The sequence below is a fragment of the Protopterus annectens genome, chromosome 2.part2, assembly GCF_019279795.1.
Source record: "Protopterus annectens isolate FY-2018-M chromosome 2.part2, PAN1.0, whole genome shotgun sequence".
NCBI lineage: Eukaryota > Metazoa > Chordata > Ceratodontiformes > Protopteridae > Protopterus > Protopterus annectens.
In genome coordinates, this window is record NC_056730.1 from 468,973,094 (window position 1) to 468,991,570 (window position 18,477).

Here is an 18,477-nt window from a genome sequence, read left to right on the forward strand (position 1 = left end):
GCTTTGAAACGTAGGTATTTTCTGCAAAATTCCCTGACTGGGATGTGCAGGTAGGCTTCCTTTAAATCCAGTGTTGCCAGCCAGGCATCTTTGCCTATCATGGGAAGCAACTGGTGAAGAGTTAGCATCTTGAATTTTGGAATCATCAAAAAGGTGTTTAGGATAGACAGGTCCAGGATACGACACCATGAGTGGTCTTTTCTGGGTACCAGGAAAAGTCTTGAGTAGAAACCTTGTCCTTTTTTCTCTTCTGGTAGTCTGAATACCCTTTAATCTTGAGAGAGAGAGTATGTGCTTTTGAGACTCTGACCACTGACTTGGGGGTAGATCTGGCCAACCGTTTGGGGTTGGTAACATGTGGAAGTGAAATCTGTATCCTTGGGAAACTGTTTAAAACCCATTTGTCCTGGGTAATGAGTTCCCAGTTTTTTGCTTGCAGAGCAATCTTTCCCCCTAAAGCAGCAGTCAGTTGAGAAGTGCTTGGAAGAATTAAAGTTAAGTGATTGAGACAGTTTACAATAGGGAGGAGTCTTACAACTCCCTGATTTGGAAGTGGGAGCCCCCCACTGCTTAATCCTGTGCGTACCCTGGGACTGAAGCCTGGTTGTTCTGCTGGTTCTGGGTTTGAACTGAGACGGCCTGAAAGAGGCAGGAAAGAACCAATTTGAGGGCCAATGGCTACTAAATCTAGGAGGCTGCACTTGTAAGAAATATTTAACAGTTTGCATAGAAGTAGCTTTTTCCTCCATCTTTTTAAGAACTTCTTCTCCTTTGACACCAAACAGGCGGTCCTGACTTAAGGGAGCATCCAGCAATTTAGTTTTAACGTGATCTAGCAAAGACTGCTCCTAAAGCCAAGCATGCCTTCTAATTACAGACCCAGAGACAGCAGCCCTGCAAGATGCCTCTAGTGAATCAAAACTGCATTGCAAAGTATGTTTTCCAACTTGTTCAGCAGAATGCATTAAATCCTGTAAATCCTTATTTTCAGCACAATCAGGAATCAACATAATTTTTGTTTAAGCAATCCAATAATATGCTGCTGATACTTTAACATATGAAACTGGCAATTTAAGGCCCTGATGGCCAAGGTTGCAGAGGTGTATACCTTCTTACCCCATCTATCCAGGGCCCTGGAATCTCTTATCAGAGAGGGTTGGATTTTTGGCAGTAGTAGCCTTAATGCCCTTGGGTCCCTGTGAAATGGTCTCAAGATCCGCAGTAGGATTTTTAAAAAGGAACTTGTGAGAATCAGGAACCGTGTAATATTTATCAGCTAAAGAGTCAGGGGCCAAGCTAGATTCCAAAAAGGCATCGCCAACTATGTCCAGCACAGGAGGGATAGCTAAAACCCTGTGTTTGGGTGGGAGTATAGTCTGTAAGGCTCTTTTTGGAATCAGAGTAATCCTGGCTTTCCCAGTGAAAATGCTCCCTAACAGTATGCAAGGTTTCACCTAAAGAAAAATCCTCTGGGGAGAAGCAGAGGGAATAGAGTCCTCTGCATCAGAATCCTCATAGGTAGATAGGGGTAAATCCTGGTCATCAGAGGAGACAGAAATTTCAGAATCCTGGTCAGAAGTATCAAAAGCAAATTCAGTCATAGATCTCTTAGAGGGGGGAAAGTTGCCTTCCCCTGATTAAAGTAATAAGGTCTTCAGCCATTCTTATCATTTGTTTTTTAGGCATAGAAGCCTGACCATGCTCGGTCTGGGCGTCGGTTTCCTAGGCATGGTTTGAGTTTTAGGCCTAAAAGAAGAAGAAGGCTAAGGTTTAATATGCAAGTCAGTAGGCCTGAATGCACCCATCCAAGGTAGAGACATCCGCAGGTTCCACAGTTGAAGCATCTCACAGCATACCGGACTACGAATGGGTCTCAGTAGAGGCTTGCGAATCTGAAGTAGTGGGTATCAGGGGCTACAAAAGCACTTCACTGAGTACCGGCGAGCTGGCAACTAGCTTAGGAGAAGCGTCGTCGGCAGCTTTGGACCTAGGTGTCCTGTCTCTGTCTTTATCTTTGCGTTTTTTCGGAATGTCGGTAGTCGGGTGGTTTAACAAAGACATATCAGGATAATTGAACCGAGTACCAAAATATTTAGAAGCGAAAATGTACAGAAGAATAGTTTGTGGATTAAATAAGGCACAAAATTGACAGCGAGGTACGTCATGGTCAGGGCCTAGGCAAGGAATACAGTACGAATGAACATCTTTATGAGGAATTTGCTTTCCATAAGAAATACAATTATTGACTTTTACTGACATCAGTTTAGAGCAAGAAAAAGTTTCCCCAATGGGGTTCTTAGCTTTAGTTGAAGACTTAGGTTCTGAAACTCGAAAACGAAAATTTCAGGAGTAGGCCGACCGGCACTTACAAACTGCTTCTGCTTTGGGCACCGCACGGCAAGAAAGACTGATGTAATGGTGTCAGCTGCATGCTTAATACCCCTGACTACCTGACGTCATGGAAGATGAGACAGCAACCGACACAGGACCCAAGACTTTGATAATCAGGCCGACTGGGGGCTACTGCAAGCAGATAACCCAAATGTGATGATTGCAACAGTGAAACACAAAACATCTCGGTAGTTTTTGAAAAAAACAGTAGACACGAAAAAAGTCAGTTTGTGTTGAGAATCGGTACCGCAAAGTACTTCCTCGGAAGCCGGTGCCTGCTCAGAGCCTCCAGACCCATCCAAGGGTGAGACAACCGCAGGATCCTTAGTCGAAGAAGAGTCTTGCGGCATTCCAGACTCTGAAAATATCACAATAGCCGCCTGCAAATCCACAGAAGCGGGCATCTGATGCTGCAAATGCACCTCACTGAGGATTGGAGAACTGACTACTAGCTTAACGGAAGTGTCGTCGGTAGGTTTGGACCTGTGCGGTCTGCCTCTGTCTTTATCCTTGCGTTTTTTCAGAAGATCTGCTGTCGGATGGTTTACCAAAGCCATATCGAAATTAGAGGACTGTAAGAGAAAATATCTAGCTACAATAAGGGCCCGACGATGTATAGTTCTGGCGTTAAAGCACAAAAACGACAGTGAGGTACGTCGTGGTCTGGGCCTAAGCAAGTGACGCAGTAAGAATGAAAGTCTCGTTGTGGTATTTGCTTTCCACAGATGAGACAATTGTTAACTTTTTCTGACCTCAGTTAGAGCAAGAAAAAAGGATACCCAACAGGGTACTTAGCTTTTAGAAGACTTCAGCTTCAATTCGGAAGACAAAACTAGCGGCCGACCGGCACTCATGCGAACTGCTTCTGCTTCGTACTCCTCAGGAAGAAAAACTGATGTAATGGCGTCGGCTGCCTTACTTTATACTACTGACGACATCATCAGTCCTGAAGCGAAAGCAACTGATGCAGAAATACTAAGCCTCTGGTATTCGGGCCGGCCAAGGGCTACCCTGGCAGGGATAACCCAAATGTGATGACTGCAACAGTAAAACAAGAAGAACATCTGAAATAGAACAGGACAATGACATGGAACAAAATACCCAAGACATATCCATTTAATAAAGTAGACTCCAATACAAGGTAAAAATTCACCGGTCCTAGTGTTAAAAGATTTGTAATTTAGAGAAAATAAAATATGGCCCCTAATTCTGGATCCAAGTTATGCTGAAACAGTTCATCTGTGTGTTGGATTGTTTTTGTTTAATGAGCAATGACAAATCAGACAAGGGATTACTATTTTTATTTACTTTACTTACCCATTGTTGCCTGGATAGTCCTACTACGTTAGTTTTCTCTTTTGAGGTGAAACCCAAGGTTGTGTTTATATTACCAAGAAAAATTTGGCCAGGGCATCAGGGATCCTACCCTACTCTTTTCAATAGGTGCCACGGAATCTTTTACATCCACATGAGCTACCACCAACTCAAGCAAATGGGACCTCCGTTTAATGTCTCACATGAAGGACAACACACTCAAGAGTGTAGTATCCACTCTTACACTGTATTGCAGTGTCAGTAATCAATCTATGTGGTATGGGAATAGCACTCTCAGCCTTCTGCACCAAAGGCAACTGTGTTACCTTTTCCGCAACTAACACTGCAAATACAAGTTGTATTACTTCACAGTTTTTTTTTTTTTTGTAAAATAAAGTTGTTGTTTGTCTTTTGGCTTTTCCCGGTTAGGGGTTGCCACAGCGGAACTCCAGTCCGCTGATTGGCAGTTTTTTTTATGGTGTCTAGTTGCCAGCCTGATGCCCAACCTTCAACGAAGGCACACCCATTCAACGCATGTCTTTCGAACGCCCACTCGACCGCGGGGAGGACATGCAGACTCCACACAGAAGGCACTCCCAACCCAAGACGAGAATCAAAAGGGAGAACATCTTGCTGTGAGGCAACAACGCTACCGCTGCACCACTGCGGAAAAAAATAAAGCAAATTGTGTAAAACAGTGACAGCAGTATAAAAAAAAGTGGTAGAGGAATGGAAAAGGTCTCCTTTCAGCCTGATGCTGGTTACACATCACATTCCTTAACAGTGAGTGCACAGACCAACAAGGCAAGATCTCACTGTATGTCAAACTCTCCAACATTAGGGCTCAACTAGAGAATTCAAGAATGCGAGGGCTCTAGTGGAACCTTTTTTGTTTACAGTAACAGAGCCCTGCAGGACCTGGAGGGAGAGGCATAGGGAAGCATACTTGGCTGTGAATATGACCACTGAATAATAGCCACTGGACACAAGATAGCACTCCACAGGAGAATGTCAATCACAAGAAAAGTTGAAAAATAAGAAGTTATGTACCTACCATAACGTTCCATGTTAGTTGTCCAGCATGTCATCCCAGGCAGTTTGAATGACACCAGTGTTTAAGCCAATTGTTAAAGCTGATCATCTTATCTCTGTATTGTGGCATCACTCTTGGTGAAGGTAGGATCATGTAGTCCAAGGAGGTACGTCTCAGGTCGTTTACACCAGCGTGGACAATGACTGAGTCTTCTCTCGCCTTCTTTCTTGCTTGATGGGTTCGGAGCCGATCCCTCGGCTCCGACTCGGCACTTGCTTTAGCTCGAGAACTCCTTTTACCAGCTCGAGGCAGCCCCATATCCCATGATGCAAGGCAGGAAGTACCCAGATCTCGTTTGTTGACAAAAGGGCAATAACACCAAGCATAAAAATACTTCCCAAAGGAAGAAGAAACTTACAGATGGAAAAAGGACCAGGTTTGAATGGTCTTTAGCATAATAGTTTCTTATACAAGGTCTGTCCAGGCCAGGGGAAGGAGGGAGGGTCAAGAAAGAAGGCGAGAGAAGACAACTAACATGGAACGTTATGGTAGGTACATAACTTCTTAATGTTAAGTTGTCAATCTCGCCTTCATTCTTGCTTGATGGGACCGGCCCCTAGCACCTCTATCCTGGGTGGCTCAATGGAACAAACTCTTGAGGACTGTAGAGCCAAAACTGGCTCTGTCCCTGGAGGCCAAGTCCAATTTGTAATGGGATACAAAAGTGTGAGGAGTGGCCCAAGTGGCGCTGCACAAATAGTGTCCAAAGGCAGTCTAGCTTGAAAAGCTGTAGAAGTAGCTAAACTCCTAGTTGAATGTGCTTTAGGTTTTGAGCACAGCTGTTTTCCCTGATCGTATAAATTTCAGTGATGACCAAGAAAGCCATCTGGACAAAGTCACTTTAGAAACAGGAAGGCCTTTTTATTATCCGCATAGGAAACAAAAGTTGATCAGATTTCCTAAATTTTTGTTCTGTCCAAATAATATCTAAGCTGACGGTGGACGTCAAGATAATGTAGCTTTTGTTCAGCTCTATCTGAATAGTTAGGAAAAAATACAGGAGATCAATGGATTGATTCAGATTGTTTTTGAAGCGACCTTAGGTAAAAAAGATGGATTAGTTCTCAAAGATACTCTGTCTTTGTGAAAAATCAAATAGGGGTCGAACCGAAGAGCATGAAGTTCAGACACCCTCCTGGCAGATGTAATAGCCACTAGGAATAAAGTTTTCCAAGAAAGATATTTCAGGGAACAAGAAACAGCTGGCTCGAAGGGGGGAAGAATCAAGGATGTCAGCACTAAATTTAGATCCCACTGAGGAGGAGGATTCCTGATCGGAGGCTTTAGTAGGAAAATTCCTTTCAAGAAGGCCCTGCAGAGCCTATGGGACATAATATTATGATCTGCTATCCCAACATGAAAATTAGAAATAGCAGCTAACTGAACTCTGACTGTGGAAGAAGAGGAGCCTGCATGAAAAATCTCTGCTAAGAAGTCCAGAACTGCCTGAACAGGGGCAGTAAAAGGATCAATATTTTGGGCCTTAGCCCAATAAGAGAAACGTTTCCATTTGCTCGTGTAAATCCTCCTGGTAGAGGATTTTAGTGAAGCTACTATGATATCTCTAACTGGGTTAGAGATCAAAGGAAGCCTGGCTAGGGAAGGAAGTGGAGCAACCATGCTGTGAGGTTGAGAGAAGGGATTGACCGGTGCAGCTGACCGGATTGGTGAATCAGTAGATCTGGCACTGGGTCCAGATGCCACGGCTGCACCAAAAGGTGATGATGGAGGAACGGAAACCAAACTTGTCGAGGCCAGTAAGGGGCAATGAGAATCAATTTGGCTCTCAAAACGGTAGCTTTCTGGATCACCTGAGGGATGAGAGGAAATGGGGGAAAGGCATAAAGAAGTCCCTGGGGCCAATCCTGGGTTAGAGCGTCTCCGGGGGGATGGCCTGATAGAGGGAAGAGGCTGAAGAAGTCTGGACATTTGCTGTTTTGGGGAGTAGCAAAAAGATCGCAACATGGACGACCCCATTCCAGAAAAATCTTTTCCGCTATGGATTGCTTGAGAGACCACTCGTGAGGCATGAGAATAGCTCTGCTCAATCTGTCCGCTATAATGTTGGTTTTCCCAGGGATATGCGTTGCTACCAGAAACCGATGAGAGGAGATCGCCCATTGCCATAGTCTGAGCGCTTCTCGACACAAGGGGTAGGACTTGGTTCCGCCCTGTTTGTTGATATACCAAACTACAGACATGTTGTCTGTGTGGACTGCAATTGTCCCTACGGGAAGAAAGTCGTTGAGGGCTTGCAACGTTAAAAGCACTGCTCTCATCTCCAGGACATTTATGTGCAGATGGTACTCGAACGGTTGCCACGTCCCATGAACCATCCTGCCCTGATAATGACCCCCCCACCCGATCAGGGAGGCATCCGTGGTGACAGTGGCTATCGGGGACGGAGGTACAAAGCATCTGCCTTGGTGAACCTGAGACGATGTGATCCACCAAGCAAGATGTTCTTTGCATGTTTGTGTCACCAGAATCTGGTGACGCATTGGGAGCTGCTGGTATGACCACTGTGTGAACAGCATCCACTGAAGGAGGCGCATGTAGAATCGAGCCAGGAAGAAGGGTGATGGCCGCAGCCATGAGACCTAATACCTTTAGAACCATTCTGGCCTGTACTTTCTTGCTGGCCAGAATGATCCTGACATGAGTCTGAATGTCTGAAACTCTTTGTTCTGTAAGGGTAGCTGACATCGAACAGTGTTTAAGTTTGCGCCTATGAAGGTAATAGACTGGCAGGGCGATAAGGATGACTTTTCGAAGTTGACTGAGATGCCCAAATGAGAACAAAGGTCTATTGTGTAATCCCTGGCTTGTATAAGCTGATGCCTGGTGGTGGCTGACAGGAGCCAGTCGTCGAGATACGGAAACACCTGGAATCCTTGACGTCTCAGGTGAGCCGTGACCACTGCCATGCATTTGGTGAACACTCTGGGGGCTGTAGTGAGACCAAAGGGCAGGGCTCTGAACTGGAAATGACTGGACCCCAGCCGAGCGGAGAAATCTCCTGGAGCGTCTGTGAATTTTGATGTGATAGTACACATCCTGAAGATCTATTGAGCACATCCAGTTGTCCTTCTGTAAGAAGGGCAGAATTGACTGAAGAGTGACCATTCGAATCTTGTCTTCCTGACAGACTTGTTGAGTCTGCTGAGATCCAATATTGGTCTCCAGTCTCCGTCTTTTGGGGACCAAAAGAACCTTGAGTAGATTCCGGCTCTGAATGGTCTATTGTAACTGGCTGAATGGCTCTTTTTGCAGTAGTTTTGCGATTTCTAACTCTGCAATGTCCCTTAGACCGGTGGTACATCTGGAAGGGAACTTGAGGGGAAGGGACTTTCCTCGAAAGGAATTATGTAACCCTTGGATATGATCGACTGTACCCATTTGTCTTGAGTGAGGGAATGCCAGGCTTCTGGGTACAGTGATAATCTTCCCCCGACTGCCTCCAAGGAGGGACAGCCGGGCAACACCTCAGGGATGTTGAAAGGGCTTCTCAGGAAGAGACTCCCTGTTGCCCTGGTTCTTCGGACCCCCTCTGCCTCTAGAGCGGCGTCTGTTGTTACCCCCTCTGCCTCTAGGGGTAAACTGACCACGTGAATCCGGCGTGACTCCTTGGGATTTACGGAACCACATCTTCCCACCCTTCTGTCCTTTGGGATAAGGCCTAGAAGGGGTGGAAAAACGGACTCCAACAGCAGAAAGAGTCTTGCCGTCCTGCTCACACCTGGTCAAGGTCTCCTTCACCTGAGGGCCAAACAAAGCTGACCCATCAAAGGGAGAATTTGTGAAGGACGCCTTAAAGGGATCCGCAAAATCACATAGCCGCATCCAGGCTTGGCGTCTAAGAGCCACACCTGTGCCTGCGGCTCTACTCGCTCCATCTGCAGCATAAGATATTAGCCGCATGGAGGAGTTAGCAATGGAATTGAGGGTTCCTAGCTGCGAAGCAATCTTTTCTTGGGCCCCTGCAGCTGTAGGATCCTGAACTACTTCTCCCAGCTCCTTCAGGATATCTCTCTGGAGTCTGGTGAAGTGACAAAGATAATTCAGCGAGCGATAGCAAAGGTCGCTGAGGAAAACATCCGCTTGCATACCTATCCATGGTCCTAGAGTCCTTATTAGGAGGATGGACGGCACGGAAGGATCTGCAAGTTCCTTTTGGTGGCCGCAGCCACCACCATGGCATCAGCAGGGACACCTTTGGTAAGGAATTGTTTGTCACTAGGGGCAGTGATAAATTTTGAAGGCCTCCTAGGGACTGGCTCTACAGAGTCAGGAGCTGTCCACGCCTTTCGTGCAATAACCTGCATAAGGGGGTAGAAAGGCGGAGACACCCAGGAGGTGGAGGGCCGAGATCCAAACGCCTCTAGGTATACTGACTCATCCTCAGAGGGATTGTTGGTGGGCCAGTTTCCCCTCTGTTTCAGAAGTTCTAGGATGTCTGAGAAGGAGACATCCTCAGAGGGGATCTAGGGGATCCCTCTGACTCATCAAAGTCAGTATCCAAGTGACAGACTCAGGGAGTCTACATGCTTCCTCTTACAAGTCCTCTTCCTAGGAGGATCTCCCGAAACATCAGGAGAATCCTCGGAAGAGGGGGAAATTCCCAATGGGGAAACCTGAGGCGGAGGATCTCTGGGTCCTGTAGCAAGAGAAGTGGCAGAGATGTCAACAGGTACAATAGAGGGAGGAGCTACGGGAAGAGACTGCTGACTGATACCAGTGGCCAGTACACTCTTCATCACCTCGAATGCTCCCCTCCCAGGCAGGTCCGAGAGAACCCGCTCCGAAGAGCTAGGAACTCCAGGGGCCACCGAAAAAGAAGTCTCAGAGGCAGATGTCGGAGCCGAGCTCACCAAGGCCGAGGCTCCAAGGGGAAGAGCGGGCTCGGACAAGGGTCCGATGCCACTCACCCCCTCGGAGGAGACCATGGAAGCCCGACCACCGAATCCCTCTAAGGAAGAGGAGATAAGAGTAGGGGCTGAAGGGACAGAAGGAGGTATCCGTCCTCCAGCCGTAGCAGTAACCATGCCCGAAGACTCCAACTCCAAACTCTGGGGTAGAGTCGAAGGAGGAACAGTAACGGGTGTGGACCAACAGTCGCCTGCTGAGATGGACTGTGTAGCATTTGGGCCAGTACCTGTGACTTGAGCAATCTACTGACCACTCTCTAGGTCATGATCTGACAACCTGGATGACCTTGAAGATCGGCTCCGATGGCTCCGCTCCGATAGAAGAGGCGGCCGAGCCGAAAGTATCGGCTCCAAGGAAGGAGACCTCGACCTCTTCCTGGAATGGGCCATCGGAGCCGATACTACTGATCCTGTCGGCACCGATTTCGGAGCCGGCAGAACGTCTCGATGTATCGGCTCCAGCCGAGCCGATACAGCTACCAAGGTAACGGTGTCGGAGCCGATCGGAGCCGACACCGATGCCTGCCACATGGGTGTCGGAGCCGACACCGATGCCCGCCATGTGGGTGTCGGAGCCAATCGAGCCGACACCACAGTGGTCAGCAGATTCGCACCGATAGCCATCGGCGCCGAAAGCTTTGTGGATCAGAATCGGCTCCAGCCGAGCCGATCTCGACTCTACGAGTCGGCGCCGAGGCCGCAGGCTTAGAAACAGAAGCCTGGGCCTTGGCAGTTTGGTTGATTTTGTGGGGCCGACTTAGCGGAGAGCCCTCCGCTTAAGAAGACCCCTGAGAATCAACTTATTGCGTCTCTCCTGCAGGACTCTCTGGCTGAAGGAGTGACAAATAGCACAGGAGTCCTGCAGGTGAAGAGGGCCCAAACAGTACAGGCAAGAAGTGTGACCGTCTGTCAGAGACATCTTCTGACAGCACGAGTCACACTTCTTAAAACCTGAAACCCTCTCCTTAGACATGGTGCCTAAACACAACAGACACACACACCAGTCAAATTAAACTAAACTAATACCAAGAGGTATTTAGTAAAAAACACCAACACACACACCCTAACAGGGGGGGGATGGGATAGGGAAAATTGACTGACTAAAAATTAAGAGAGACAGGGATTTCTGTCAGAAAAAGGTTAAATTTAAAATTAAACTATCAAAAATTTAGTTTTAACTAAAAAAGGGGCTTAAATATCACAAATGTGAACAACTTACCAGGAGCTGGTAAAGAGAAGACCTCCCAAGCGAAGCGGCAAACGAGATCTGGGTACTTCCTGCCTTGCATCATGGGATATGGGGCTGCCTCGAGCTGGTAAAAGGAGTTCTCGAGCTAAAGCAAGTGCCGAGTCGGAGCCGAGGGATCGGCTCCGAACCCATCAAGCAAGAATGAAGGCGAGATTGACAACTTAACATCTTACACTTATGGTAGTATCTGACGTTATATTCCTCTCCTGAGCAGGACAGTCAGTGTTAGTCTTGGCTCACAATACGGTGGGAAAACAAACACTTTGAGAGCTAGGGCTTGGATGTGGAATTGTTAACATGACAGCCATTAGGCAAAAACTCTGAAAAGTTGTGGGAAGCAAAAAAGTTATAGCAGGCACAGAGACTAGGTATCATCTCCTAGTGTGGTAGGTGATGTGAAGGTGTGTTTGCCAAAACAGCATACATGTTCATAATCTTACAAAGTCAGAATGAATGTAGCGCAGAGGTTTTTTAATCTGCAACTAGATGAGACCATCCCCCAATATTAATTCCATTTTTGTTACACAACTTAAGCAGGTCCTTTCTCCTTCATTCAGCATAACTAAGTTGAATTTTTAAGTTCTTGCCTCCTCCCCTTCCATACATTCAGAGTTGGTGAAAATCAAGGTCAAGAATACCTCTGTTCCTCACTGTAATCTTCACTTTCTGTTCAAGTCTAGGTTCAAACAAGCAGTCTATTTCTTTCTACATCCTTAGCATGCAGGTGATTACTTCACAGTTTTAATACTGAAGGTTACATTTTGTCATGATTAACCTCCCCCTTTGCTCATCTTCTAATAATGCTCTTAAATTTGTAACCATCCTTCCTACTGAATCCACTTTTTTTTTTTTTTTTTTTTTTTTTTTTTTTTTTTTTTTTTTTTAACAGCAGTGTCCTACCAGGGATCTCTCTTCCTCTCTCCCCAACTAGGTATAAAATCTTATTCAACCAGTCTTCCTCCCCCCCCTTCACAGTCTTTCAAGCCATACCTCAACATACAGTTTCACACTACCTTGTGGTTTTGTTACTTTTCTTCCTTATTGTAAGTTCTTACCTAATGTAGTCCACTAGTCTGGAGATCCAGCAGCAGTGATGCCACCCGGTGCAATCTTCGCACTGCATAGGATCACCTTCCACTCATTTGTCCTTCCTTTTCTCCTCTATGGACTCTTGTCTTTTGATTTTACTTTGAACACCCTGAGCACCTTCAGCTGTCTCGCTAACGATATATACTTCCCAAGCTCCTTTTAGAGGGATATTTGTTTTAATGTGAACTCTCAGTCTAGATTTTAGTACCTACATTTAAAAGCAGGCAGCCTGTGGTATACACATTCTGATCATACCTTTCAACTGTCCAGATTTCCACACAATGTCCTGACTTTTGCCTTACGTCTTCTTTTGGTCTGTTCCTTATAAAATTTGTGGTTTTCTGCCATATCACTGGGATGATCTCAGGACTGAGGTCACTAAATAATTACACACATTTGAGTTGCAGACTTCAAATCCTTCAGAAAAAGTATTTTAACCAAACCTTGTTATATATTATTGTTATTTGTTAGCATATTTCTAAGTTTAAAAGAGCAAATATGTAAGTTCTGCCCCTACTTCTGGGTCATTGCCCCCCCATTATGTTAGGCTTTGTCCAAATTTCTTGCACTAAGCAATTGAGCGCTATGGTTCTGATCTCTTTTAGAGTCTGGTAGCATAGTATGGAAGACTAATATTCTAAACTACGGAAAAGCTTTACATTGTAGTCCTAGATTTGATTTTCTCATTCTCCACTATGCTACTGATTAAGCAAGTAATTTAACCTGCTTCTCATCTTTCTGCAGAATTCCATTAAGACCAATCCCCTCAGCTTTACTATCTCTCCCATTTCAACAATCAGATTTGTCATTTGCCTCAATGGGCACAAAAACAACTAGTCCTATCAACTCTGTTCTTGGATACCTTTAAGTGCCATGGCTATAAATTGCGGTAGCATTGTCGCCTCACAGCAAGAGGTTCTCCTATACGATTCTCGGCTGGAGCGCCTTCTGTGTGGAGTCTGCAGGTCCTCCCCGTGGTCGAGTGGCATTCGAAAGACATGCGTGAATGGGCGTGCCTTCGTTGAAGGTTGGCGTCGGGCTGGCACCTCGGCACCGTAAAAATCTACTGCCAATCATTAGCGGACCGAAGTTCCACTGTGGCGACCCCTAACTGGGAAAAGACAAAATAACTGAATCTACACCTCATCTCCTTGCCTTCTGCCCAAAATAAATAGAAACCCCTCTTGTAATATAATCTCCCACTGTTACTATGTCATCTGCTCGAATGTAACCTTCCTGCATACTGCACAGCACAACTTTTTTTCTTAACTTCTGATCCCTTATTACCCTTACACTCCCCTGTTTCACCATTTTACTTAAGTCTTGTCTTTCATATGGTCACAAGGACATATACCATCAGCCCTTTTCATCAAGCCATGCCCTTGCTACTCCCTTTGTTTGCTAGGTTACCCTACAGCCACACTTTCACCGTTCCATCATTTTCATTTCCTTTGCTAGTATTTCACAGCCCTTACTTTACTTCCCTGTCTCATTCCCCATTTCCCTGAATTATGTTCCTTAATCAGCTGACTCTCAAGACTACTTTCCAGTCTTCCAAACGTTTACTCTGCTTGAACTTCGTTAATTCTGCCTGCCCCACACCTCTTAGCATCACTCCCTTCAGCTACATTTCTTATTTTTCTAGTAAGCTTTGTCTTCTGTAAACACACCAGTCTTACCATAACTCCTTGTCCTGTGGTCCTATACAATCAATATCTCCATTCATCTTTTCCAGCCTCCTAGTTTACAGCTCCTTCCTTCACTCCAGTTCCTTGCACAGTATCCTTTTTCTCACCCATTTTCTCTCATTTAATTTCTCAAATGAAGAGCCATGTCCTTCCCACTTCTACTACTGTTTGCTCTCTCTCTCTCTCCTGAACTACACCGTGCAAAAAGTTACCTTACGCTACTGCAAGTAAGAACAACTAACAAATTTAGCAACTTATAAATTCAAAACAATAAGCACGTTTTTTTTCACTCCACCACAGTTGCTTTGTTTAGCTCTGACTCTCCTCTCTGCTTACAACACAGTACAAATAACGTCGTTTTATGGTCTGCCATAGACTACAATTATTTTCCACTGAGTTCAGTGTTCCTCTCCTATACTACAAAAGATATTAAGGTGTAGAGACATGACTAACAATATAAAAATGAACTGATATCGATCTTTTAAAGGAAAAATACTGTACTGACAATGTGGGTTGCAATGAAGGTGTCAGTGGTCTAAGAAACTGTCTTTCCCAGATGAAATCTTCCAGCTCTAGATATTACCTGACAAAACTTCACTACCACCACAAAGCTAATCACTGTAACACATGCAGGCCAAGACGGCAAAGCTACTCAAAGCCAACTGCTGAAAGCTACTCAAATGTGACAAAAACTGCATTTAGGTACAATTAACACCATAGATTCCAAAAAGGAAATTACCTCCAAAGCTGCTTTTCCAGGCAGCACAAATAGTATGGCCCACGTCAGTCTTCTTGGGGAAAGGTAGTGATGGGGAGGAACAAAGTGCTCAGATGCAATTTAGGGTAATGTTCGTATTTTATGAACAGTCTCTGGATTAATCCTACTCCCCAACATAAACACACAAGTACTGGAAAAAATTATTCTGAGGCATCTGACTGCTGACAGTACAAACATTTGGACCATACCAAAAGCCATCTACAAAGCTGCATTCTGAATTAAATAAATGCAGATCAAGAATAACTTGCAATGAAATATTATGAAGGATACCCATCCCCCAAGTTACTTTTCAAAACTGTTCAGAATATCATTATCCCATACTACAGTCCAGCATCTATATGAAAATGTTTTCTACAGAATACACAACTTACCAGAAAAGAAATAGTGAACAAATGCCTCCTCTTTCAGGTGGCAAAGTACAGAATAATATCCATTCCCACACTTAATACCCCCAAGTTTCCATTTTCTGTGTTGTCTGCTTAAACCTCCTGTACTAGACTTAAAAACTGTATCTCATGTTTTTTTTCTGTTGCGTACAACTGCATCACAGCAGTTTTAGCTACATTCATAAACAAAGAAGGCCAGGGTAATTTAGATTTTTATTTACGCAGCTAATCTACAACATACAGCAACATATACCCTGCACCTACAAACAAAAGGGAAGAATGAAGAGCAGTGCATTTAGGAAAGAATCTCACTTAAGGAAAAAATATATCAACATCTGTGAGCTATCAGATATTTTGCTCTCTTTCAATTTAATTTGAAATTAATAAATACTTACAGATATGTGAAAAACAAACTCACCACAGCTAAAGTTAATATACAAAGCTAATAGAGAACATCTAAAACTACTTACGCTTTTCCTTACTGCCATTATTATTGTGCAAATATTCTCCTTCTGGACGGGTTGTTGGAAAGTCATCTTCATCATCTTCCACTACTGAAAACAAGACAATAAAACAGCTCATTTAATATCTAATGTCTAGAAAAATGGAATGTCAAATGCAGATATTTAGTTTTGCGTTTGTTCTTCCCCGGTACATTTCACTGCTGCACAGTAATATAACTAACTTGACAATCTTCATCTAACAAAACTAATTATGCAAGAAAAAAAAATGAAAGGACAGAGAAGCATTTATGAAATTAAAGTATTCAAATGTAGGGCTGATTCTTAATAAATTACAAACCCTGCAAAGTAATGCCACGATCTAAGCACTGTCAGGTCCACATGAAAAAATATTACCCTTTAATTACAGTCAGTTCTGAGACTGATTGTTCTGTTCTTGCACTGTTCATCTCGGACAGTCACAAAAGGTCTTGCAGTAGGACAGCGGCAGAATACTTTAACACAAGACTAGACAAATTTCACAATGACAACTATTTCAGCATTTTGCATTTAAATGTGTTAATTAATAAAATCAAAATTTTACCAAACGTGGGCTATGTAAAAATGACCATTTGATAGCACAGGAGCTGAACAGTTTCCTTAGTAAACTGGGTATCCAAAAACCTTGATGACAAATTATGAGGAAAGAACAAACATACTTTTACAGGACAAAGATGAGGAGTGATTTGGACAGTGAACAGCAAACCATGAACATGAACGGTTGCGCAGGCATAGGTGCTTTGGTAGAAGAAAAGTACAGTTGTGTACCTACTATAAATGTAGATGTTCGAGTGTATTTCACTGTTGCAGTCATTACAATTGGGTTATCCTGCTGGCAGTCTACCCGCAATCGGCCTGAATTCCAAAGTCCTGGTCTGGCGTAGGTTGCTGTTGTCTCCTCCCTGACGTCAGTGCGCCAGGGGTATAAAAGATGCAGCAGACGCCATTTTCTTCAGTTTTTCTTGCCCCAGATGTCAGGTGCCCCGAAAAGGGTAGGCTAATTTATGCCATAAAACATGCATGCAGTAAAGTAAAGCTCTACCTTCATCTACAAGCAAATACACCACATAGGTTGTATAGAATAGAGAAGTACAGATAAGACCCAGCAAAGGAAAGGGGGATGGTGGGTAACCTCGACTGCAACAGTGAATACACTTGAACATCTAAATTTATGGTAGGTACACAACTGTACTATGTTCATAGTGTTTCACTGTTGCAGTCATTACAATTGGGTTGAATCCCAAAGCTAAGGTTGGGCGGCTGGGGCTAAATAGGATTAGGAGAGGCTATGAGGCCCTGCAGAACTGCAGTGGCAAAGCCTGCCCTGGATTTAGAGTAGAGAGGTAAGTGATAGTGCTTTGTAAAATTGTGCAGTGAACTCCAAGTTGCAGCCTCTAAGATGTCCTTGGTTGGTACTCCTCTGAGGAAGGTTGCTGAAGTGGCTGCTGCTCTGGTTGAATGTGGCCTAATGCCCATAGGCAGTGATTTGCCATGCTGTGAATAGCAGAATCGAATGCAGTAGCCTATCCATTTTGAAATAGTCTGCTTTGAGATAGCCTTTTCTTGTGATCCTGCAGCATATGCCATTAGAAGTTGTTCAGTTTTTCTGAAAGCTTTGGTTCTGTCCAAGTAGAAGCGTAGCTGCCTGTGAATGACCAGATAATGCAGAAGTCTCTCACCCTTATTCTGTGGGTTTGGATAAAAGGTAGGGCAAATGAATTGTTTGATTCAGGACCACACTGGACACTACCTTAGGCATAAATGTTGGGTTTGTCCTCAGGGAAACCCTGTCCTGATGGAAAATGATTAAAGGTTCCACAGCCATGAGTGCCTGTAACTCTGAGACTCGTCTTGCAGAGGTTATTGCTAGGAGCAGAGCTGTTTTCCAGGATAAAAATTTTATATCAGCTGTAGAGGCTGGCTCAAAAGGAGGCAGTGTGAGTTTTTCCAAGACATAATTTAGGTCCCATGCAGGTATTGATGCTCTCCTTGGAGGTCTTATGTTTTTGGCCCCTCTGAGGTACTGCCTTAATAATGGATGAGAAAAAATAGGTGGTTCTGTATTGTAATCAGCTGAAATGGCAGAGGCATGAATCTTAATTGATAAAAAGGATAAGCCTTTGTCTAGCATCTCAGTTAAGCATTGCAAAATCTGAGGAATATTTGGTAGAATCATGTCAATTCCTTGTGCCTGGTTCCAAGCACAGAATCTCTTCCATTTTTCTGCATAAGATTTTCTGGTGCTATGCCTCCTGGCCTCCAAAATAACATCCATCACTGCTTTAGAGAGAGGCGTGTTTTGAATGGTTACATTATCCGCCATGCTGCCAGATTTAAGATCCTGAGTTGGCTGTGCAGGATCTGACTGTTTTGTTGAGTCAATAAGTGAGGAATTTGAGGTAATGTCCAGGCTGGGCATTGAGATAAGTTCTTTAGGATTGGGTACCAGTGCTGGCGGGGCCAGTCTGGGGCAATCAGTATAATTTTTGGCTTCTCTTGTCTGACCTTTAGGAGTACCTTGGGGAGGAGAGGCAGTGGGAGAAAGGCATATACTGTTAAGTTTTATCAGCTGAAAGATAGAGCATCCACTTTCCATGCTTGCTTGTGATAAGTCCTTGTGCAGAATCTCTGTAGTTGGCAGTTGTGAGGGGAGGCAAACAGGTCTATGTCCAGGCATCCCCAATTCCTTGTTGTCATGCTGAAGACTTGTGGATCCAATTTCCACTCTTGGGGATCCATTAGGTTTCTGCTTAGTATGTCTGCCAGATAATTTATCTTTCCTGGCAGGTATTGTGCTTGCAGATGCACTTGGTAAGTCAATGCTGTATCCCACAAAGTCATGGCTAGTCTGCAGAGGGGGGTAGGAATGCGTGCCTCCCTACTTGTTTATGTACCACATGACTGTAGTAATGTCCATCTTCATCAATAGCTGTCCTGGATGAAGTAGATCCTTGAAGGCTGTCAGGGCATTTTGAACAGTTAGCATCTCTTTTTGATTGATATGTAGATGCATTTGGCTTGCGGACCATGTGCCCTGAATACATCTTCCTGCCATACGGGC

The 18,477-nt window shown here is 44.5% G+C and overlaps 1 protein-coding gene across 2 annotated transcripts in view; it reads right to left on the bottom strand.

Moving 5' to 3' along the window:
* CERT1 (ceramide transporter 1) overlaps positions 1-18,477 on the bottom strand; it is a 2,527,843-nt gene that overhangs the window by 1,596,095 nt on the left and 913,271 nt on the right. For both annotated transcript variants that reach the window (XM_044063956.1, XM_044063957.1), the window contains exon 6: positions 15,387-15,470. In XM_044063956.1, coding sequence (XP_043919891.1) covers positions 15,387-15,470 — 84 coding nt within the window. The remainder of the gene's footprint in view (positions 1-15,386; positions 15,471-18,477) is intronic.